A 25555-nucleotide genomic window follows, 5' to 3' on the forward strand; every position below is an offset into this window, starting at 1 on the left:
TCTCTACCTACTCTGTCCAGACCCCTCATGATTTTGAGCACCTCGATCAAATCTCCTCTTAATCTTCTCTTCTCCAAGAACAACAGCCCGAGCTTCTCCAAACTATCCACGTAACTGAACTTCTGCAATCCTGGAACCATTCTTATGAATCTTCTCTGAACCCTCTCTAATGCCTTCCTAAAGTGTGGTGCCCAGAACTGTACACAATATTCTAGTTGAGGCTGAACCAGTGTTTTCCACAGGTTTATCATAACATCCTTGCTTTTGTGCTCTATGCCGCGATTTATAGAGCCCAGGATCCCATATGCTTTATTAACCACTTCCTCAAACTGCCATACCATCTTCAATGATTTGTGCACATATACCCTCTGCTCCTGCGCCCCCTTTAAAAATGTATCCTTTATTTTGTATTGCCTCTCATCATTTTTCCTACCAAAATGAATCACTTCACACTTCTCTGCATGAAATTTCATCTATTTGTCCGCCCATTCCACCAGCCTGTATGTCCTTCTTGGACTATATTTGCTCTCCCTAGCTGCAGGATATCAAGATCAATTGCACTGTACCCACTGAGGCCCAGCTGAGGTCAGTACAGATCAGAAATCCATCAGGGAACTTCTTTGTTGATTGGCTGTCTTCAGCTCCAAAGTATGTGGTGCATTTATTCACTGAGTTGCTCGGATCTTCAAGATCAATGTTAGACAGTGAGCTTCACAGTCAAAAGCGGTGACAGTAAATAGGGAAAACAGCAGCCACCGGCACCTAACTCCCCACACACAATCTCATCAGCCTGTAGTGAGGCAACTTAAAAGATAGGAAAGCAGACGTGGATTAAAAAGTAGCACTTTTTGCTAATTAATTGTTTTTAATAATCTTCTGTTGAAACCTTTCTTCAATACAGAGCCACCTGTGCTAAAATGTGCAAATTCATCATTTCTCACTCTGATACAAAATGGATTATTCAATTTACCACTTCAATTTTACCAAATTCATTTTTAAACTGGCAAAAACTGTTTTACTGTAACTTTAATCTGAGCCAGGTGATGAGGAAATCAGGAACAATTTTCCATGGGAGACAGATCCCCTTCCACAGCTTATATTTCCTATTTAGGCAACAATCCAACATAGTCAAAGTTAAAAACCTACTCTACACATCTCATAAGAATGATGCCCTCATACTATAAAACAAATGTTTTCACCACAAGTATACTTGCTATCAGGAGGATGTTGCTGCATTACTGCGAAAATGTGCATTTTGGGGAGGATAACAATAAACTGCAGAACCAATCTGGAACAATTAATGTGTCAAAGTATATCATAATTTGGGATCATACTTTTAGATAGCAAAAATACTTGGGTTTACAGTAAATAAGTATAGAAAATGTCAGTGCCCAAAGACTGATTAAAACATACAAAATGCATTTCTGTTCAGTGTATAATTTGGTTAGGTATGTAATATTATGAGCAGAGTTCACAGAATACACTTTTATTACTCTCTCCTTTTTCTGACAGTTCATATCTCTCACCCTTTCCTCCCCCTACCTCCCCCCACCCTGCCCCCAAAAGCAAAGATTCTTTGCTCATGTACAGTCTCACAGGCACTAGGCAGTCTCCTGTACCACATCCAATTGGCCATTCTTCACTTGCAAGTCTGGACTTAAGTGGATTGGCAGGCTTTTTGAACCAGAGGGTATTGCATAGCTGAGCCTAATACCCTCCTCACATTATATCTTTATTTCAAGCAGGGTTTTTTGGATAGCAATCAGGAGCAAGAAATTTAGGTTTGAATTTCCTTCCATAGCCCTAGGACCCTGAGGCCAACATGTTGTGCTTTAACGCAGCCACGACTGAGATCAGCTAATTCAGTCCAATCAAACCAGCCCTTTCTGGTCCAAATGGCTCAGCTACTCACAGCCTACCCAGCACCCCCACTGGAGAAGCCCTGCAGTATACAATTCTTGCAATATAGAAAAATTAAATCTTAGTTTGCTAACGAAACAGGAATTCTGAACAGTTGAACACAGCAAATTTAACAAATGCTACCTGTGTTTTCACATCTTCAGCAATTTGACTTGGATTAGTCTCCCTTTACCCCTCAGGTTTTAATCATCATAGGCTTCCAGTTGTTACAGTACACAATATAAAATGCTGCTGAGAGTTACATGGGTCTAATACAGATTTAAAAACACAGAAGCATTGTTGCGGTTCAGGGATGTTTTCAGGCAGCCTCCTCCAAAAAAGGTTTGCTTCAATAACCCCATAATCGGTTGCTGCGGAAAAGAGTGCGCTGCAGGGATCGTGTCGCTGCAACACCAACTATTGCAAAGCAGTTTTCACATTGTTCTGTCAATCTTTAAACTAAGCAGTAAAAGTGGAACATTTCAGCAACAGATTTCAAAACAGTGGAACATTTTAGAATCACCAATCACATCCTTGTACACATCTGATTACAATATTGGTAAAAGGGCATGCAAGGCACCTACCAGGACAATGATACCCCTTGGGTTACAGTGGATTGCAGATGGAACAATTGAGTTAAAAATACCGGGTTAATTCTAGGTAGGTGCACACTTCTATTAAGCATGGTTATAGTCATAAGCTTAAAGGAAATTGCTAATAAGTTCCTGAAAGGCTGCAGAGGAGTTTAAATAAAGTAGTAGTCAATTTCCTCAATGCGACTATCATTTAATTTACATTACGTACTGCTGCAGAATTTTTAAGACTGATTGGTTATAAGCAATAGGCGTCTATGAATACTAGAAGAGTAACAGAGAGGCTCCTCTATGCCACCACTGAGATGACCAAGGGGCATCTGGTGCCATTGACCAGATTTTCAATAGCTTTTGGTGGTACTAATCCCAAACATGATAAGTGCTGAATAACATCTGTCACAGATTTGACATAATAAACGTATTGTTCTTCTCTATCATTAATAGAGGGGTTTTATGTAGAACATTGCTGCTTTGATTTGATCCAGCCATTTTATACATTTGTAACAAAAAAATTGGTCTCTCCTGTATCAATTAGTCTGGAAATGGCCAAATTCCAGCAAACTAACGGCTGTAAAACATTGCTGCTTCTTGGCAATTCTTGCAAATTGATTTTCCGTATCATGTTAAATTCAGTAGTTCAACACCAAAAATGCAAACCCCCAAATTTTCAACTTACTGCTGTAAAATAGAAATATTCCATGGTCCCTTTCATTTATCTAATTTTAACAACCAGCACTTGAAATGTATTTCTTTGTTGCTGAAATTGTCAAAATAAAGAGCCGTTATTGCAGGAGTTCTACTCACTGCAAGAATTCCTGAAACAATTTACCGATCAGAGGGCACAAGTGGACTTCAGTGCTGGCTGGACACTGGCTTGCTGAAGTTTGGCCATTTGGACAATATACACAAACTCAAAAACATCAGACTGCTAAAACCTTAGGCTCAAAGTAGCAACCCCACCCCATCTGATACAGTTTGAGTAACTGCGGCTGTGCCTGCGGAAATGCAAAGAGGTCAGGAAGCAGAAGAGGAGTATTGTCCTAAATATCACTTCTCTGGAAAAGAAACTGTCGTACTCACAAGATTCAAAAACATGTGGGATGCCAGCTTTTATTTTCAGAGTAAATTACAAATATTCCTCAATATTTAAACCTTTAGGATTAAGTTAAGATTCATTCTTAGTGTCGCACTCAATGTTCCTGTTTGGACCAAGCTTATTTTTAAGTCATCATTTTCCCCCTAAAAGACTGAAATTTGAAGGACCAGAACTTCACAGTACAGAGTCTGATTTGAGCAGCTCAACGAACACACTTTCAGGAAATTCCAAACACAGGAGGCTAGAAAGAATGTTTTATTTTTTTAAAAATTGGTTTGGGTGGGGTTGCTACCTTATAACTCTTTGGAAACCTATATCCCAGGATGAAGGAACAAAAACGTCCTGCAATCTTTTGGTTGGGTGACATAACTAGAGAAGAATTCAATGAGAAAACAGTTAGACTGGCAATATTATAGTGGCTTCTAAACTCTCAATTCTTGGCACATGTATACATGCAAAGCTAATAGGCTCCAGGGCTGCATCAGGCAACAGTTTTTGGCCAGAAAGGAAAAAAAATGACATATTTACTCTAATTGTTCACAGCAATTAAAAGCCACTGGGGGAAAAACAATATATTTTGTATCCAATATTATAGAATTACGCTACAGCTACAAATTTTTTTCTTTAAAATTTTCCTTTCATATTTTTCTTCACTTTCTGTCCTGCAACGATAAAAGTCTGTAGCAGCATCACAATACAGTCAATTGCAAGTGTTCTCTGCCAACATTTGCCAGTTCACAAGTCAAAGGTCACTCGCTCTTAAGAATCAGGGGAGGAGTCTCATTGTCCTCATCTAATCGCAGTGTGCCAATATTCAAATCGTCATCTGGGTCAACTCCGCCCACTGCTCCTTGGTCCTCCGGGTAGGCTGCATGAACAGGTGATATAAAGTACAAGTTCCAATCATTTCATTTTATCACAGCAAATAAGTTGGGCAGAACTTTGAGGCCCCAGACCATCAGCAAGTTCCTGTCCATTGACATCAATGGAAGGGAAATGGTAGGCAAAACACCCTGGTTTACCCAATAGGCTGTATATTGTGTGCAGAGCCCTGCTGACAGCACAGAGCATTGCAAAGTTCCACCTATTATGTTTAAGTATATATCATCATTGCGTAGTACACACTGAGTTGGATGTGTTTTTGAACCAGACAGTTTGAGGGAGCTGATGATTTTGGATGAAGATACCATCAGTTAAAGATGTTTCAGTGATCCATGAGTCCACTATTACTACAAAGTAGAAACATCCATAAATTTGAATCTTCCACAAAACTGATCAGTCTTACACTGGATGATGAATATTCTGGAATATCCATCTAATATTTTGGATCCCCACTCCCTATTTGTCACCAGAGGTAAAGGAAGACACTGGCAAAATTTCATCAGGAGAGTAAATGGTTTGAATAGGTAGATTTCAGGATAGACTGGATTATGCATGATCTATTGAAGGAACAGGGTTAGATGGTCAAATAGCTTTTTTGCTATTTCCACATGTTTTTCTTAACAAAAGAAGCTCTTAACTATCCTCTAACTAGAACTTCTCTGCTGTTGTCATCACAGAGCTTCTGCAGTGCTGGTGATCCAGTAGATTTGAAACAGTTGCCATTTACCTGTGAATTTCATATCATGTATATTAGGATCATGCAATCAGGACTAAGATTCTTAATTTTTCTAACAAGTTGTGTTATTAAACTGTAGTTTCGCATATCAGTGTAACAAATGTTGATTCACACCAACAGATCAATGTAAAACTGAGTAAATCTGGTCAAAATGAGTGCAGTGTATAATGCAAACTATAAAAGCCCATTAAAATCAAATCAAGATCTTAAAATGTTTCAAGTATAAGTAAGAAAAAAATTGCTACAATGTAATACACCCTAGCTACAATCAAATTTTCAAGATCAAAATCACAATGAAATTATTTACAGGCATGCAGACACTAGACACCATTAATGCCTTCTGAAATGTCAGGGCAATTATTGATGAAAGTTACTATGGCTATAGTTTTTAATATTTCTAAACAATTAAAGACTAATGCACAAGTAAACCAAAAAGCAGTTGATGTAGATTCCACAGTCACTAGAATAGCACACAGTAAACACAGTCTCAAGCTTTTTCACTCTTCCACACTATCCTATTAGCTCTCTGAATTTATAAAGTAATCAGTTATCCTAATGGTTAATATACTGAATAAAGTCTGCATAGACTAAGAAACAGAATCTTTACTCCTCCAAATAAATGGTGCCTTTGGATTGACTCATAGAATTACATAGAATTTACAGCACAGCAACAGCTCATTTGACCCAACTGGTCAATGCCAATATTTGTGCTCGACATCAGCCTTTGGCTTTTCTCCCTCATGGGCAAGTAGATGAAGTAACAGTGGGTGACCATTTTGGAGATAGTGACAGTTAGCATATCATGGAAGAGGACAAAGATAAAATAGGAGCAAAGGTTCGAAATTGGGGGAAGGCAAATTTTACGAAACTGAGAGGTGACCTGGCGAAAGTGGACTGGTTACAGCTACATGAAGGAAATTCAGTGGGAGGCAGATATCAAGAGCGAGATACTACAGGCACAGTGTAGGCATGCCCCCACTAAGATAAAGGGTGGTACGGGCAAATCTAGAGCCCCCTCGTTGTCTAGAAGCTTACAGGGCAAGTTAAAGCAGAAAAAGAAAGCTTATGATGATCACAAATATCTTAATACTTTAGAAAGCCTAGAGGAGTATAGAAAGTGCAGGGTGAAGTAAAAAAGGAAATTAGAAAAGCAAACAGAGGACATGAAAAATTATTGGCAGGTAAAATCAAGGAAAACCCAAAGATGTTTTATCAGTACATTAAGAGCAAGAGGATAACTAAGGAAAGGGTAGGGCCTATCAGAGATGTACAAGGGAACTTATGCATGGATACAGAAGATGTGGACAGGGTTCTTAATGAGTTTTTGTCTCTGTCTTCACAAAGGAGAGGGTTGATGCAGACATTGTAGTTAAAGAGGAGTGTGAAATATTAGATACGATAAACATAATGAGAGAGCAAGTACTAGAGGGTCTAACATCCTTGAAAGTGGATAACTTGTCAGGATCGGATGGACTGCATCCCAGGCTGTTAAAGGAAGCCAGGGAGGAATAGCAGATGTGCTGAGGATCTTCAAATCCTCACTAGATACAGGCAAGGTACCAGATGACTGGAGGTCTGCTAATGTTGTACCATTGTTTTAAAAAAGGGTGCGAGGGATAGGCCAAATAATTATAGCCGGTCAGTCTGACTTCGGTGGCGGGTAAATTATTCATATCAATTCTGAAGGACAGGATAAACTCCACTTAGAAAGGCAAGGATTGATCAGGGATAGTCAGCATGGATTTGTTAGGGGAAGGTCATGTCTTACTAACTTGATTGAGTTTTTTGAGGAGGTAACAGAGAGGATTGATGAGGGTAGTGCAGTGGATGTGGTCTTACATGGATTTTACAAAGGCATTTGACAAGGTCCCGCACGGCAGACTAGTCAGTAAAATGAAAGTCCATGGGATACAGGGGTATCAGACAGGTTGGATCCAGAATTGACTCAGGGATAGGAAACAAAAGGGTTGTGGTCGACGGATGTTTTTGCAAATGGAAAGCGGTTTCCAGTGGCATTCCACAGGGCTCAGTATTGGGTCATTTGCTGTTTGTGGTATATATTAATGATTTGGACTTAAATGTGGGAGGCATGATTGGGAAATTTGCTGATGACACAAAAATTGGATGTGTAATTAATAGTAAAAAGGACAGCACTAGACTTCAGAATGATATCAATGGTTTGGTTAAGTGGGCAGGAATTCAATCCAGAGAAGTGTGAGGTAATGCATTTAGGGAGGGCAAATAAAGTGATGGAATACACAATAAATGGGAGGATAATGAGAGGGGTAGAAGAAGTGAGAGACTTTGGAGTGCATGTCCACAGGTCACTGAAGGTAGATAAGAGTGGTGAAGAAGGACTGCTTTCCTTTATTGGCCAAGGTATAGAATACAAAATCAGGGATGTGATGCTAGAACTGTATACAAGGCTACGGGCCAAGTGCTGGAAAACAGGATTAGAATAGTTAGGTGCTTGATGGCCGACACAGACATGATGGGCCGAAGGGCCTGTTTCTGTGCTGTATAACTCTATGACTCTAGTCTATGACTAAAACGCTGGTTAGGGCCACAGCTGGAATATTATGTACAGTTCTGGTCACCACATTACAGAAAGGACATAATGCGCTGGAGAGAATACAGAGGACATTTACAAGGATGTTGCCAGGACTTGAAAGTTGCAGCTCTGAGGAAAGATTGGATAGGCTAGGGTTCTTTTCCCTGGAACAGAGGAGGCTGAGAGGAGACTTAATTGAGGTGTACAAAATTATGACAGGCCTAGATAGAGTGGACAGGAAGGACCTGTTTCCGCTAGTGGAGAGGCCAAATATCAGGGGGCGCAGATTTAAGGTGATTGGTAGAAGGATTAGAGGGGACACTAGGAAAAACGTTTTCACCCAGAGGGTGGTGGCTGTCTGGAATTTGCTGCCAGGAATGGTGGTGGAGGCAGAAATCCTCAATTCTTTGAAAAGGTACCTGGACATGGACCTGAAGTGCTGTAACCTGCAAGGCTATGGACCAGGTGCTGGAAGGTGGGATTAGATTGGGCAGCTAGCATTTTTTTCCAGCCGGCATGAACACGATGAGCTAAATGGCCTCCTCCTGTGACGTAATTGTTCTATGGTTCTATGTACTTATCTAGCTTCCCCTTAAATGCACCTATGAATCAATATTAACTGCAGTAAATATGATTGTGTAAGTCTACTGCAGCTCCTTACCATGCCGTGTTGGCGACGACGGGGTATAAGTAGCTTTGGCAGCAGGTGAACTATACGTCTGAGACACTAATGGCCGATCATGCGGTGAAGGCTCCAGAATCTCATTGGCTGGCTCCACACTACCATCTAGCCTGCAAAGAAAGGGACAACAGAGAAATCAAAAGTCTTTTAAGAATGAAATGTGAAATTAATTTCCCTACATTGCGTTAGAAAGGTACCAGTATTAATCTGAATCACTGGACTGAAAGGAAATGTCACGGTGCCAGTATTAATGATTCAGAGACCCTCAATCAAAGTTGTAAGAATCAATAGTAGGGTAGCAGATTTTAATTTACAGCCTTATTAAATCTCCTGTAAAAGCAATCTAGGGAATAAAGTGTGCATGACAAATTTTGGAAGGGGAGGGAAAAAGGGCAGGATCATAAGAGGAATACTGAATTCGACCAAAACCATTGTGATTTTATTAAACTGTTTCTTTGACTTTTAAGGAAGCAATTATTAATAAACTGACTGACAGTCTCCCAGTCTTTCCTTATTTTCTGAGTCTCATTGTAGAATCATACAGCACAGAAGGCGCCCATTTGGTCCACTGTGCTTGTGCTAGCTCTTTGAAAGAGCTATCTAATTAGTTCCACTCCTCTGCTCTTTCTCCAAAGCTCTGCAATTTTATTCCCTTCAACTATTTACCCAATTCCCTCCCGAAAGCTATTATTGAATCTTCTTCCACTACCCTGTCAGGTAGTGCATTCCAGATCATAACAACTCTCTGTGCCACAAAACACCTCCTCCTCTGGCTCTTGCCAATTAACTGTGGCCTCTGCTTACTGACTCTGCCGCCAGTGGAAAGTGTTTCTCCATTTTTCCAAAACCCTTCATAATTCTGAATACCTCTATTGAATCTTCCCTTAACCTTCACTGCTTTAAGGAAAACAATCCCAGCTTCTCTAGTCTCTCCACATAACTGAAGTTTCTCATCCCTTGTACCATTCAAGTAAATCTCCTCTGCACCATCACCAAGATCTAGATATTCTTCCTAAAGTGTGGCCCCCAAACTTGGATACAATACTCCAGCTAAGGCCTAACCAGGGATTTATAAGCTTTAAAATCGCTGTTTAACAACTGAGGGAACAGCAGATTTAATCTTTATTCTTCACCGACATGGACTCCATGCGCCAAAAGCCCCCTTCTGTGTCGTAATGACTCTATGACATATGGATATTTGCCTTTTTAACTTTTAGGAATATGTGCCACCTCGGATTTAAACACTTTACATAAACCTATGTTCATTAGTCCCAACCTCAGGAGAAGCCTTCTAACCTATGTGAAATGTCCAGTTTCTATTGCAGATTCACAACCAAACTAAAATGGTGCATACAGATCTCAATTCAAATGAAAAAAAAAGTATTAAAATCACAATGTTTGTGGTCAATTCTCATCTATTTATGTTCTCCCTCAATTCATCATCGACGTTACACCTTCTAAATTGTCTTTTGTAAATTAAGATGTGCCTTCATTTCTTGCTTTATACACCAGCATACTATTGGTGCAAATACGCAGATTCTCCAATGTGGAAGAACCGTTCCCTAACCAGAGCAGACTTATTAATAATGGTACAACAACAAATGTATCGGGTACTAATTCACCTAGTGCATTATGCATTTTATTACATGATTGTCAGTTCAAAACTTGCAGCATACTCTCACTTTAACCCACAAGCTGATTTGGTAGAATGAACTACAATTAATATGGAGGATTTCCACTGTAGTGATCAGTGAATACAACAGTTGTAAAAATCCAGAGAGAACAGTTCTATCTACTAAGGTGGTCAACAACACGTCTATAATATTACGCATAGCAGGGCAGATTTCTATCTGCACCACCTGGGCCAGGTGGTTTTCATAAACAGCAGACAACCCAGTCCGCCCATTTACAGTCCAGGAGGTGAAGATGAAAATTTACTCAAGAATTTTAAATGCAGCACATTAAGGAGTACAATTGTTATGATGAGAAACACATTCAACAAATATTCAAGTGACTGAAAAGCACAATTGTACATTTAGGTTGTTTATCCAAAGGCTGACTGGGAAGACCAGTTCCACCCAAATTAAAGTTCTCCATATCTGATTATTTTTGACAGAAAGTCACACAGCAATAGATCTACAAAATTTCTCCCAATAACAATATAGTTCAGATGCTCAGATCTGACTGCTCAGTCAACACTCAAAAACTCAGAAGGGCTGAGGCATTAAACCATAACACAACCAAAAGTAAACATATCAACAGTACGTAGAGCTATTACATTTCCACATGAATGAGATTATATCTTTGTATTAATCAAAAGAAGATATGTGCAAGGTAGTACTTCTGGAGAACAAATAGGGTATCTCCTGTCACACACAATCATACCAATCCCTGTACAATAAAAGTTGATTTTATTTCATAAGGGGGCATAAACTAACATAATTCAAACTGCTTTTAGTGTAAGACAGACAACAATTTCAAACACAAGTTTTCTACTGAAGATAGCTGTTCAACAACATTGGGGAAATGACAATTTGTATGAGAAAAAGTATCACCACACGTAGCTAAAAATTAAGCAGAATATTCAGGTCCTAAAACTTACATCAAATTAATTGTTTCAAGAAGATTGCCCAAGTCTCCCAATTATGCACCATTGATTCATTTCTCCAAATGTGTCTCTGCTGTTTCATTGTTAATGCTCAACTTCTTACACAGCTATTTAAATTTACATTACATACAGCAGATTGGTGAGCCGCTTAGAATGGCACTATAATCTTCTTCTTCTTTGGCCTCCTTGTCTCGAGAGACAATAGGTAAGCGCCTAGTGGTTTGTGAAGCAGCGCCTGGAGTGGCTATAAAGACCAATTCTAGAGTGACAGACTCTTCCACAGGCACTGCAGAAAAAATTGGTTGTCGGGACTCTCTCCTTGTGCTTCTGTCCTTTTTCCTGCCAACTGCTAAGTCTCTTCAACTCGCCACTCTTTAGCCCCGCCTTTATGGCTGCCCGCCAGCTCTGGCAATCACTGGCAATTGACTCCCACAACTTTGTGGTCAATGTCACAGAACTTCATGTCGTGTTTGCAGACGTCTTTAAAGCGGAGACATGGACGGCCGGTGGGTCTGATAGCAGTGACAAGCTCGCTGTACAATGTGTCCTTGGGGATCCTGCCATCTTCCATGTGGCTCACATGGCCGAGCCATCTCAAGCACCACTGGCTCAGGAGGGTGTATATGCCTCGAGGACTTCTGAGTCAGAGATATGGTCCTGCCACCTGATGCCAAGGATTCTCCGGAGGCAGCGAAGATGGAATGAGCTGAGACGTAACTCTTGGCTGACATACGTTGTCCAGGCCTCGCTGCCCTAAAGCAAGGTACTGAGGACACAAGCTTGAAACACTCGGACTTTTGTGTTCCGTGTCAGTGTGCCATTTTCCCACACCCTCTTGGCCAGTAGCAGCGGACGCCTTTCCCATGCGCTTGTTGATTTCTACATCGAGAGACAGGTTACTGGTGATAGTTGAGCCTAGGTAGGTGAACTCTTGAACCACTTCCAGAGCGTGGTCGCCGATATTGATGGATGGAGCGTTTCTGACGTCCTGTCCCATGATGTTTGTTTTCTTGAGGCTGATGGTTAGGCCAAATTTGTTGCAGGCAGCCGCAATCCTGTTTGAGTCGCTGCAGATACTCTATGTGGGATGTTAATACAGCATTGTCAGCAAAGAGGGGTTTCCTGATGAGGACATTCCGTACTTTCGTCTTCACTCTAAGATGGGCAAGGTTGAACAACCTGCCATCTGATCTTGTGTGGAGGAAAATTCCTTCTTCTGAAGACTTGAATGCATGTGAGAGCAGCAGTGAGAAGATGATCCCAAACAGTGTAGGTGCGAGAACACAACCCTGTTTCACGCCACTCAGGATAGGAAAGGGGTCTGTTGAAGGACTGCTATGCTGAATTGTGCCTTTCATATTGTCATGGAATGAGGTGATGATACTTAGTAGCTTTGGTGGACATCCGATCTTTGATAGTAATCTGAAGAGACCACGTCTGCTAACGAGATCAAAGGCTTTGGTGAGATCTATGAAAGCAACGTAGAGGGGCATCTGTTGTTCGCGGTATTTCTCCTGCAGCTGGCGAAGGGAGAATAGCATGTCAATGGTGGATCTCTCTGCTCAAAAACCACACTGTGCCTCAGGGTAGACACGCTCAGCCAGCTTCTGGAGTCTGTTTAAAACGACTCGAGCGAAGACGTTCCCCACTATGCTTAGCAGGGAGATTCCACGGTAGTTGTAGCAGTCACCGCGGTCCCCCTTGTTCTTATAGAGGATAATGATATTGGCATTGCACATGTTCTGTGGTACTGCTCCCTCATCCCAGCACAGGCAAAGCAGTTCATAGAGTGCTGAGAGTATAGCAGGCTTGGCACTCTTGATTATTTCAGGGCTAATGCCGTTCTTTCCAGGGGCTTTTCGATTGGCTAGAGAATCGATGGCATCACCGAGTTCCGATTTTGTTGGCTGTTCGTCCAGCTCATCAATGACTGGCAGAGACTGGGCTGCATTGAGGGCGGAATCAGTGTCATTTTTCTTGGAGTACAGTTCTAGTTAGTGCTCCACCCAGCGGTCCATTTGCTTGCGTTGGTCAGTGATCGTGTCCCCTGATTTAGACTTGAGGGGGCCAATCTTCTTGATGGTTGGCCCAAAAGCTCTCTTAATGCCATCATATATTCCTCTGATGTTTCCGGTGTCGGAGACCAGCTGAATATTACTGCATAGGTGTTGCCAGTCGTCATTTGCATAGCGCCTGGCTGTTCTTTATGCAGTGCTTCTGGCTAATTTAAGTGCTACAGGTGTTAACTCGCTGGGGGCTTTCTTGTAGTTTAACAGTGCAGTGCGTTTAGCGGCTATGACAGGTTCCAGCTTTTCAAAGTGAGATTGAAACCAGTCTGCATTCTGCTCCTCACGTTTGCCAAAGGTGGCCATTGCTGAGTCATAGATGGTGTCTCTGATGTGGGCCCACTTCGTCTCTGCATCCCCTGCAGGAGTGTTTTGAAGGGCTTTTTCAAATGAATTTAGAAACTTATATAACTGCTGTGGACGAGAAATTCTGCTAGTACTGATGCGCAGGTGGCCTTTCTGCTTGGAGTAATGTAGCTTCTTTAGTTTGAGTCTAACTTCGCTGCACACCAGGGAGCGGTCGGTGTCGCAGTCCGCACTGTGGAAGCTGCGTGTGGTTTGGACACTGTTTATAGAGGCTCGCCTTGTGACGATGAGGTCCAGCTGGTGCCAATGACGTGATCTTGGGTGCCTCCATGAAACCTGGTGACAGGGTTTAGTACGAAAGAACGAGTTGGTGCTGTAGAAGTTGTGATAGGTACACAACTCCAGCAGTCTCTGTCCATTCTTTCATCCTTCCAATGCCATAGCGCCCAAGGCAGGAGGGCCATGAATCATGGTCGGCCCCAACCCTGGCGTTAAAGTCCCCCATCAGGAACAAATGTTCGGTATTGGGGATGCTACTGATGATATAATGGAGTTCCTCGTAGAACGTGTCTTTAACTTCAGGTGGGGTGCAGAGTGTTGGAGCATAGATGCTGAGTAAGTGTACAGGACTAGAGGTGGCGAGCAGTCGGATGGACAGTATGCGTTCCGAGCCATTTGAAGGTGGGTCTATCATGCTGAGCAAAGAGTTTCTGATGGCGAAGCCCACTCCATGCTGTCTTGGTTCTTCAGGATCCCTACCCGGCCAGTAGAAGGTGTAGTCTTGCTCTCTTAGAGATATGGGAGATGCAAAAGTAGAGCTGCATTCTGAACAATTGAAAGTTCAGCTTCTACATATTTTTTAGTTTCTAGAGTGCAGTTATTCCAAGGAAGATCGTCTAAGTCTTATCGTGCAGCAAGTGTGTTAAATTATTATTTTTACTGGATCTGAAATGCAGAGTTACATTATTTTTTTCAAAAAAGATACATTATTTGTTGCCTCAGTTAGGGCTTCTTCGCATTCTTCTATTTCTCAGTCAAACAAACAAACATGGGTTGAAAACATTAGATTAGATTAGATTAGAGATACAGCACTGAAACAGGCCCTTCGGCCCACCGAGTCTGTGCCGACCATCAACCACCCATTTATACTAATCCTACACTAATCCCATATTCCTACCAAACATCCCCATCTGTCCCTATATTTCCCTACCACCTACCTATACTAGTGACAATTTATAATGGCCAATTTACCTACCAACCTGCAAGTCTTTTGGCTTGTGGGAGGAAACCAGAGCACCCGGAGAAAACCCACGCAGACACAGGGAGAACTTGCAAACTCCACACAGGCAGTGCCCAGAATCGAACCCAGGTCCCTGGAGCTGTGAGGCTGCAGTGCTAACCACTGCGCCACTGTGGATTTTACAGTCGGCACCAAAGTAGACTTCCCCTTTCCCAAAGGCAGTTTAAATCTGCTTCCAAGTCAAGGGGATTTCCAGGTGTGCAGCAGCAGTGATGTCATGAAGCAGGTTAAGTAGCCAGATTGAATTATTGTCACAGACTGCAAATCAGGAAGTTATAAGCATTTTATCCGTCACTTTTAATGACTGGCTTCAGATAGAAACTAAAATAGCAATATAAATAAACTTTTAAAAATTTGAAATGTGATTTTGTTTTTATCATAATGGTGAAATTTGATATTCCACAAATATAAAATTAACTTTTCAGGCCCATTTAGCAGTAATTATGAAATTACTATGCCATTAAAAACACAGTTACACCTCATCTAACAAGGTGTAACTTTTCCAGGGTATTTTTTTTACAGCAATTCTAACAGCGTAAGAGTGAAAGTTCTTGTCACAGATTTCCCATTGATTGCAGTCTCAGGGTGCCTCAACAGCACATCTCGGAGAAGTGTAAAATCACTGACAGCAACTTCTGGATTTCCGTGTTATTCTGCACATGTGCAGGCTCCAGACGTTGCTGTCAGTTTCAGTGGAGAATTGACAGCTAATGCTGACAGTTTCACTGTCATTACCACCACAAAATCTGAACTAACAGGTTTCATCTTACGGCTAAGAGTTTCAAATAATCATTTCACGCAGCTAATTCTGGAACGTACTTCCAGCGGGCCAGTGCCGTGTTGCTTACTTGTGCTGTTTCATTAGTGTGCACTCGCCCCCTTCTTGTGGGTCCAAATTATACATGTAGAGATAACCATCTGCCGCTGCTACCAATAGCCGAGGAATCTTCTGAATTCTGGAACAACAGAATCAAATGTCAAATTAAGATCATAGCAGCTACTGTTTTTTTTCCTCCTACTTCTTGGTGAAGTGAAGAATGGAATGGATGACAACTTCCACTGCTTGATACTTGTCTAAATAAAATGCATCTCATTTTTCCTTATTTATCCTCTGATTTTTTCTCACAATTCTTTCGATTCCCACTTCTCCAACCCTTCCTGATGTCCCATTTCTTCCTTTCAGATTGATTTTTGGTTTCTTCCCTTCTGCTATCTGATTTCTTTTGCTCAACTCTTTTCAATATTTGTTTCTTTATTTTAATATTTCATTATCTCAGACCAATAAGCAACAAACATTGTACCAAGAGCGGCAACTTCCCAATCAGACTGCAATATTGAACAATCAAACTTACTGTCTACCCAATGTGTTTTATACCACTAACAACTCAAAGCTAATGAAATGCTCAGTTTGACAGTCAATAAAGGTTCTGTGTATTTTCTTTTAAACCAGGCCCATGATGGATTCTTCGAACATTGCCACCGTTTCTGATGTTTAGCATAATGTTATACTTACGTTGCCAATGCACAGATATTTCGGTGCCCTGAGAATGGCAATCGGACAGTCGCAAATGCCCTGCCTTGGTTGAACATCTCGGTGACCTGGGAAGGCAGATAACTAGTAGAAGCCATGAGCACCTTCCCAAAGTAACCGGTCCATGTGGTTGGTTCTTCCTGTGGTCTGGACAAAGAGAGACATTCGGAAATATGATGTGACCAGTTCTGCTCCTCAGCAGCCCCATCCCACCACTTTCAGAGGCAGAGGGGGAGTTGCTGAATAAATATTTTATTTCAAATCACACATCGTTATTTTTTTATAAAACATATTCCCCTTCCATATCAGCCTTTGACAGAATGGGGCAATTAGGTAAACTGTTCCCAAAGCCATTTCTGAGACAGCTGCCAGAAGGTGTACCACAGTAATGGAACTTAGGAACAGGAGTACTCAGCCTCCCAAGCTTGTTCCACAATTGGTGACAAGCCCCCTGATTTTCTCTCCCCCACTGGTAGGGAAGTCTGCACAAGCATGCATACCTTACAGTTAAAAGTAATACTCAGCATTAAAAATCATCACACAGGAAGTGTGACAAACAGAATGCGCATATCAGACTCTATAGTCCAGATTTTCCTGTCAGCGCCAAAGCAGCAGTGCTCGCCACTGAGTACACAAAAATATCCATACTTACCTAGTTCATAGGCTGCAGCGAGAATCTCCTCTTCTTGCTGCCCCAGGGCCTAGAGGTGGGACAAATAGCAAGGTCTTCCAGCGTGGCACACTGCCAGCGAAACAATGCCCCCAGTGATGTCACGAGCAGAAGACACGGACCTGGAGGTCAGTCTTCAGCTCAATGTGAGGCAAGGGTTTTTCTTTTATGTAATGATTTGAAATATTTTAAAACTGCTATGACACTTTTCAAAATGGTTAGAAACTTTTAACACTTCTACAACCGCTTTCAAAATCAGGGTCTGTCCCTCACCACCCAGCTCCTCTTCACCACCTACCCCCATCACTCCACTTCCCCTGCTCCCCTCCACCCCCACCAAACACTGGCTCCTCTTCATCTCACCCCAGTACGGCTCCTCAGTCAAGGTGATGTCGGAAACAGCACTTGATGGACCGGAAACAGGGAAGAGGAGCCGGGGAGCAGGAGGAGAGGAAGAGGAGCCAGGGGCGCAGGGGATGATGGGAAGGAGGAGCAAGGGGAGAATGGAAGAGGAGCCAGGGAAGCAGGAGAAGAATGGAAGAGGAGCCGGGGGTGCAGGGGAAGAGGGGAACGAGGAGCCTGAGGAGCAAGGGAAGAATGCAAGAGGAGCCGGAGATGCAGGAGAAGAATGGAAGCGGAGCCGGGGGAGCAGGAGAAGAACGGAAGAGGTGCTGGGGAACAGGGGGAAGAGGAGCGGGGGGAGCCATGTGAATCATTAAAAACATTTTTATTGCCAATGGTAACAGTCTACTGCAATGAAACCTTGGATTTTACTGCTGATACTTTCATTTACCCTGCCTGACAGATTTACTTTTCACTAACTTTGCTGGCTTATGCCTGTGATTATGTGCCCTAACTTTCTGCATGTAAAAATCTGTGCACGTTGTGCACAAATAGGCAAAATTCTCAAATTAATGGTCCCTGCTGTTTTAAGAATCACAATGACACATCTGGCACTGTGGGCTCCTCTGGAGACCATTGAGACACCCCGCTACTTCTGGATTTCAGCTGAAATCAGGTCGCCAGAAGTTGTGGGGCCATTGCATTCCTCAATAGTGGCGACCTTCTCAACTGTCGCTGCGACTGAGGGGGGAAAAGTTCAGGTGTGTATGTCTGTGTATCTGTTATTATCCACAGCTGGATGTGTAAATTAATGACCACTTGCACAGTATATTCTGGAAAGTGTTTGAAAATAGTCATGATAAACATAACACTGTTCTTCTGATGGTGCTTAATGGAAAATCTTACACTCATGATGCTTGTCAATCAATTACTGACAATTATTTTAGCGTTTACCTACTTTTCTTTTTGTGTCTCCAGTTTGAAGATATGTACCGTCTCTGTGTTACTGGATGCAGACAGGAACATTCCATCCATACTGAATGCTAGTGAACAAATACTCACGCACCTAAATGGCAAGAAACAAGTCACTGAGGAAAGGAGAACCTGCTTATCAAACTGAAAACTAGATATTAATGTTAACAATCCTATGATAAGAACACAACATAATTAATTTCTCTCTATGCTACTTTTCTGCTAAAATACCAAAGCATTTGTCTGGAAGTGCATTCCATGTGTAGTCAATGTTGAGTGACACTAATGCAGTAGCACACCCAAGAGCAGTCTTAAATATACTTTTAACGAGTTTAAACCTGTGTCTCCTTGTCTTGATCCCTCAATTTAGATTAGCATAACATTCCAGATTTAGCTTTTCCATTTATTTTACTATCCTAAATACCTATGATCATTTTCCAGAAGCCTCCCATCTAAGATAAAAAGCTCAAATTTATTCAGTTTTTCCTCATAACTCATCCTCACACTAGGGATCAGTCTTGTGACTCTTAGCTGCACTGCCTCTAGCACTTGAATATTGCCTGAGCTTCAGTGGCCAGCACTGGACAAAATGCTCAAGATGTGGTGTGACTAGAGCATCGTACAATTTCATCACAACTTTCTCTGACTTGTCTTCAACTGTTCTGGTCATTTAGATCATTGTTCTGTTGGCTGCTTTGTATGGTTTGGACATGCGGAGCACTGATCTATTAAGACTCCTAGATCTCTTTCACCTTCTTTCTTAGCTATTTCAATATCATTCATGGAGTATCTACAAGACCCTACTTTCCTTCCTATGAGCAACACTTTACACATTTTCAACATTACATTTCATCTACCATTGTTCTGTCCACCTACATATTTTGCCTAACTCAGTCTGTAATTTGAGCTTCCTTCCTCGATTATACTGCCCCTCCAATTTGGCATCACCTGCAAATTTTACATTGCATTGGGTTTTTGGATCCATATTATTCATTGAAATAGAAACAGTGGTGGCCCTAAACACTGAGCAACCAGCTCACAACTCCCTCCTCCCAACCCAATGTCATTCCTTTAACAAGCAACCATTGATTTCTATTATTCAGCCAGTCTCTTATCCATTTACAACATTTATCATGAATCGCTACAGCTTTGAGCTTAACTTGCTGCCGTTTTTGTGAAACTTTTTCAAATGTCTTTTGGAAGCCAAAGACTTCTTTTGGTAGAAGTCTCAAAAAAATACAGGAAATAATGAGGAACCAAAGGTCTACTGAGAATGAAGAATTTAAAGAAGTCAGTATTAATACAGGAATAGTATTGGAAAAATTAATGGGACGAAAAGTCAACAAATCCCCTGGACCTGACAACCTACAATCTAGGATTTTAAAAGAGGTGGCTAGAGAGATAGTGGATGCATTGGTTTCGATCTTCCAGAATTCTCAAGGTTTTAGAATGGTCCCTGCAAAATGTAAGGTAGCAAACATAACCACACTACGCACAAAAGGAGGGAGAGAAAACAGGGAACTGCAGGCCAGTTAGCCTGACATCAGTAGTAGACAAAAAGCTAGAATCTATTACTAGAGACATGGTAACAGGGCACTTAGAAATCATCCTATGATTGGAAGAGTCAATGTGGATTTATGAAAGGAAAATCATGTTTGACAAATCTGTTAAGAGTTTTTTGAGGTTGTAAATAAGGGGGGACCCAATGGATGTGATGTATTTGGATTTTCAAAAAGCATTCGATAAGGTGACAGACAAAAGGTTATTACACAAATTTTGGGCTCATGAGTTTAGGAGATTCGATTGATATTAGCATGGATTGAGAATTGGTTAAGGAACAGAAAACAGAATAAACTAACTCATTTTTGAGTCAGCAAGCTCTAAACTAGTGGGGTGTTGCAAAGATCAGTGCTTGGGCATCAGCAGTTTAGAATCTGTACCAATTACTTAGATGAGGGAACCAAGTGTAATATATCCAAGTTTGCTGACAATATGAAGCTTGGCGGGAAAGTAAGTTGTGAGGAGGATGCAAAAGGGCTGCAAAGAGATATAGATAGGTTTAGTGAGTGAGAAAGAATGTGGCAGACAGAATACAATGTGGAGAAATGTGAAGTTATTCACATTTTGATATTTAATAAAGTAGGCTTATATTCCCTAGATTTTAGAAGAGCAAGAGGTAATTTCATTGAAATGTATGAAATTCTTAAAGGGGCTTGACAAGATAGATGGTGGGAGGATGTTTCCCTGGCCGGAGAGTCTGGAACTAGGGGGTTCACAGTATCAGAATACGGAGTTTAGGACTGAGATGAGGAAAGATTGCTTCACTCAAAGGGCTGTGAATCTTTGGAATTCCCTATCCCAGAGGGCTGTGGCGGCTCAGTTGTTGAGCACGTTCAAGACGGAGTTTGATAGATTTGTGAAGGACTGAATGGCTCCAATTTGTTTTATTTTTATGTCCTTATGTTTCTTAGTTAACTTGGTTGTTAGTTTGTTAGAAGTCCAGCAGGTTTTCCAGACAGGATTATACTCGTCTAAAACCACGGTGACTAATGTTTTACCATATTATTGTGAAAAACATATGCATAAACGTCAAGTTTAACTTTGCCCTCATTTTTTACCTCTTGACCCCCCTTCGGAATTCAAAGAGTTTCTGTCCCTCTGGAATGGAGAACACTCGGATTACTGTTCCCTGAAGATACAATAGGCGAAAGAAACAAAATCAGCAAAAGAAGCATGAAGGCAAAAGTTGTACTAAGTAAAGCTGATTCAATAAGGAAATATTATTGTTCAGCAGTATATAAACATATTTATTAAAAAACAACTCCAGGACTGTTTAAAAGACAAAAAGTGCAAAATACTATTTAATGAACATAAATATACTCACTTACATAGAGCATAGACCTTATCAACAGTATGAAGACAAAGTGGTTGAACAGCAGCCTGGTGCAGCAGTGCATTGCACCAAAGTGATAACCAATGGGTATGGAATCACTATGTTCTATATAGCAACTTCTGGTCTTCGTGAAGCTGCCAAAGGCAAGGTACTTTGCAACAGGGACAGAAAGTACACTGGAAGGCCAGTCACACTGGGCCATTCCCACATATTTGTAGCAGCAGGTCACATGCGCCTTAGGCCAGCAATGTCTTATCTGTCTGACCTCTAGGCCAAGGAAAGGTCCCTCTTATTTTAAATTTTCCATCACGCCTTATGCTTAAGTACTCGTAAAGGAAGAATATAAAAAGATATAGGGAACAACGAGAGAAATAGGATTAGACACTCCAACTGCTGGTATGGTGGTGTAGTGAATACAATACTGAACAGGCAACCCAGCAGTTGCAAGTTCATAATCCCACCATGGCAAGTCATGAAAATGAATTAAATAAATCCGATAAAGCTGTAAAACTGACAATTGTCATAAAAATTCAACTAGCTGATTAATGTCCTTAGTGAAGAGAGCCAGCCAGCCTACCAAGTCAGTCCTACACAAAACTCCAGACTTATAATATGTGGTTCACTCTTAATGTCTTCTGAAATTGCCTAGGAAGTCACATATTAAGTTGTGAAAACAACTGCTACATTCAAGAAGGTGGAAGTAAATCCTGCCATGTCATCATTGTCCACATCCCAAGATTTTTTTTTGGAAAAAAAGCAAGCACCAAGGCAGGAACAATGGGCCAAATGGCCTTCTCTTGTGCTGTAATTGCCATGATTCGACACTGACATTTTTCAAAGTTCTCGATTCAGGGCTCAATTGATAGTTCTTAAATCAGAATTAATTTAGCCACTTTTAGAACTTGAAATAATTTTAAGCCAAGGTTTTGATACACTATATTGCATTATCAGGTGAACATCCAAGCTGGCAAGTCTGCAGCATACAGCAAGATAGAATGATTTGTTCGCAGCGAATTTTTAAAGAGAATCTGCCAGTCTACCAGGTTTGGACAACATACAAAATCAGACCCTACTATATGGTTAATGCTTACTGCCCTCTGAAATGGCCTAGGAAACCACCCACTCAGTTAGAAATACAGAAAAGTCAGCTGTTGGAATTGGTGCAGGGCTAGAGGTTTTAGATCCCATTAGATATTTTTTTTTAAATACAGATGATTGTGACCCTTGAAAAAAATCACCTGTGGATGGATTTAAGTGAATCAACAACTTGGGTTTAACGGATTGAGGTACAACAAACTAGTTCAATGTAAAACATAGGGCTAGATTTTGTTCCCAGTCCAACGCCAGGTTTTGTGGTGGGGGGGCCGGAGAATTAGAGCGGCAGCCGGCGCCTCAGAACCAAACGCCGGGCCTGCCAGACCCGATCTTGCCGGGAGCGGGATAGGTCAATATCGGCCTTCTCGCCCAAAGGCCACGCAAGGCCCTAAAGTGGCCTACTGACAGCCAATTAAGGGCCTCTTCCTGACGATGCTGGGATCTTACCAGAGGCTGGTCGGTGGGTGGGAGCCTCCACCATGTGGGGAGGATGCCTTGGTAAATGAGGCACCCTCCTTGCGGGCTTGCGGTTGTGGGGGTGTGGGGGGGTTGGTCCTTCCTTCATGGGCAATTCATGGCCCACAGAGGAACTCCCTGGTAACCAATGTACCCCCCAGGACACCCTTCCCCTGGACCGAACGCCCACCCTCTCGCTAGGGCCTTCCGGACCGGCCCCGGCAACCCCACCTCACCTACCTCGGGCCCGGGGTTTCAACGTTAGCCCTGGGTCCGAAGCCTCTGCAGTATCGGCAGCGGTCACCCTTCCTGGTGATGCTGCCGATACTGTTGAGCTGTCAGCCCTGTGATTAGCTGGCAGCTCTTGGGCGCAGGATCCCCATCTGTATTAAGTGTTTAAAGGGATGGGGATCCCACCCCCTTCAACTTTGACAGTCAAAGACCAGAGGATCGCTCCGGGGGCCTGAAAAAGTGCAGAGGCGGGGTTACCCCTGGCTTTTCAGCCCAGTGCCAGGACCGCTGCCTCTCACAAAATTCAGCCCACAGTGTGTAGCACAGTATTCAGCATAGAATGATTACAGCACGTAATGAACCCATTGAGCCTACTGTATCCACGCTGACTCTCTGGAAGAGCAACTCAGCTCACCTCACACCCCCTCCCTTACCCTGTAACACTGCAATTTTTTTTTTCAGGTGCTTATCCGATTCCCCTTTGAAAATCAGAATTGAATCTGCCTCCACACATTGTCAGACAAGTATTTCAGATCCTAACCACTTGCCGCGTAAAAAAGTCCTTCCTCATGCCGTCTTTGGTTCTTTTGCCAATCACCACAAATCCGTGTCCTCTGGTTCTCGACCCTTCCGCCAATGGAAAGTTTCTCCCTATCTTTGTCTAGACCCCTCATGATTTTGAAAACCTCTCATCAAATTTCCTCTGAACCTTCTCTTCTCTATGGAAAACAATTCCAGCTTCTCCAATCTACCCATGTAACTGAAGTCTCTCATCCCTGGAAACAATCGCGTAAACCTTTTCTACACACTCTCCAATGCCTTCACATCCTTCCTAACGTTGTGGTGCCCAGAATTGGATACAATATTCCAGTTGAGGCCGAACCAGTGTTTTATAAAGGTTCATCATAACTTCCTTACTCTTGTACTTGATGCCTCTATTTATAAAACCCAGGATCCCGTATGCCTTTTTAAGTAATTTCTCAACCTGCCCTGCCTTTCAAGAATTTGTGCACATATACCCACCCCCCCAGGTCTCTCTGTTCCTGCACATCCTTTAGATTTGTACCCTTTATTTTATATTGCCTTCCCTCATTCTTCCTAACAAAATGTATCACAGCACACTTCTCTGCACTAAATTTGACCTGCCATGTATGTGCCCATTTCACCAGCCTACCCATGTCCGCTTGATGTCTATCACTATCCTCCTCACAGTTCACAATACTTTCAAGTTTTGTGTCATCTGCAAATTTTTACATTGTGCCCTGTACCTCCAAGTCCAGTCATTAACACATATATCATCAAAAGTAATGGCCCTTGTACGGACCCCTGGGAACCCCACTATACACACCTCCGTCCAGTCAATAAACAACCGTTCACCACTATTCCTTTTTCCTGGCACTCAGCCAACTTCGTATCCATGCGGCCACTGTCCGTTTTATTTCACGGGCATAACTTAAAAGTTGCAGCAATCTGATACAGGTTGGATGAGCTTTCTTGCTCATAGTTTATTAGCTGAAATTACTCACATCATTGCATGTGTACATATATGTGTTCTTGAGCTCTACAACTCTCCAAGATCTCTGGGCTCCTCCAATTCTGGCCTCTTACACATCCCCAATTTTCATTGCTCCACACTGGCGGCTGTGCCTTCAGATACCTATGGCCTAACCTCTGGAATTCCTCCCTAGATCTCTCCAGCTCTCTCTTGCCTCCTTTAAGATGGCCCGTAATTCAGTAAGTTGCAGCACAAGAGGTTACAATACAAAAGTAGGACTCATGGGGATGGGGGGTAATATATTAGCATGGATTGAGGATTGGTTAACAGATAGAAAACAGACAGTAAAAATAAATGGTTAATTTTCAGGTTGGCAGGCTCTAACTGGTAGGCTGCCGCAAGGATCGGTGCTTGGACCTCAGCTATTTACAACCCGCATCAACGACTTAGATGAGGGAACCTAGTGTGACATATCCAAGTTTGCTGACGCTACAAAGCTAGGTGGGAAAGTTAACTGTGAGAAGGCTGCAAATGGATATAGACAGATTATGTGAGTGGGCAAGAATGTGGCAGATGGAATATAATGCGGAGAAATGTGAAGTTACCTACTTTTGCAGGAAAAATCGAAAGGCAGAATATTTTTTAAAATGGTGACAGACTAGGAAATGTTGATGTTCAATAGGACCTGGGTGTCCTTGTATACAAATCACAAAGTTCACATGCAGGTAAAGCAAGTGATTAGGAATGCAAATGGTATGGTTAGCCTTTATTACAAAGGGTTCGGACAATAACAGAGTGAAGAGGACTTACTGCAACTGTATAGGGCCTTGGTTAGACCACACCTGGAAAACAGTTTTGGTCTCCTGAACTAAAGGAATATATACTTGCCTTAGAGAGAGTACAACAAAGGCTCATCAGACTGATTCCTGGGATGAAGGGACTGCCTTATGGGATGTGATTGAGTAGACTAGGCCCATCTTCCCTAGAGTATAGAAGAATGAGAGATGATGTCGTTGAAATGTATAAAATTCTTAAGGGATGTGACAGGGTAGATGGTGGGAGGATGTTTCCCCTAGCTGGGGCGTCCAGAACTAGGAGGTCAATGTCTCAGAATAAAGGGTTGGCCATTTAGGACTGAGATGAGGTGAAAT

The 25555-nt window shown here is 42.1% G+C and overlaps 1 protein-coding gene across 1 annotated transcript in view; it reads right to left on the bottom strand.

Moving 5' to 3' along the window:
• Positions 1–845: 845 nt before the first annotated feature.
• Positions 846–25555, bottom strand: part of wipi2 (WD repeat domain, phosphoinositide interacting 2) — an 81345-nt gene continuing 56635 nt past the window's right edge. The window contains exons 7-12 of the mRNA XM_068055795.1: positions 20853–20923; positions 18221–18328; positions 16233–16397; positions 15568–15675; positions 8419–8549; positions 846–4456 (exon numbers count right to left, since the gene is read on the bottom strand). Coding sequence (XP_067911896.1) covers positions 4338–4456; positions 8419–8549; positions 15568–15675; positions 16233–16397; positions 18221–18328; positions 20853–20923 — 702 coding nt within the window. The 3' untranslated portion in view covers positions 846–4337. The remainder of the gene's footprint in view (positions 4457–8418; positions 8550–15567; positions 15676–16232; positions 16398–18220; positions 18329–20852; positions 20924–25555) is intronic.

Source organism: Heterodontus francisci, chromosome 24 (assembly GCF_036365525.1).
Source record: "Heterodontus francisci isolate sHetFra1 chromosome 24, sHetFra1.hap1, whole genome shotgun sequence".
In the NCBI taxonomy this organism is placed as follows: domain Eukaryota; kingdom Metazoa; phylum Chordata; class Chondrichthyes; order Heterodontiformes; family Heterodontidae; genus Heterodontus; species Heterodontus francisci.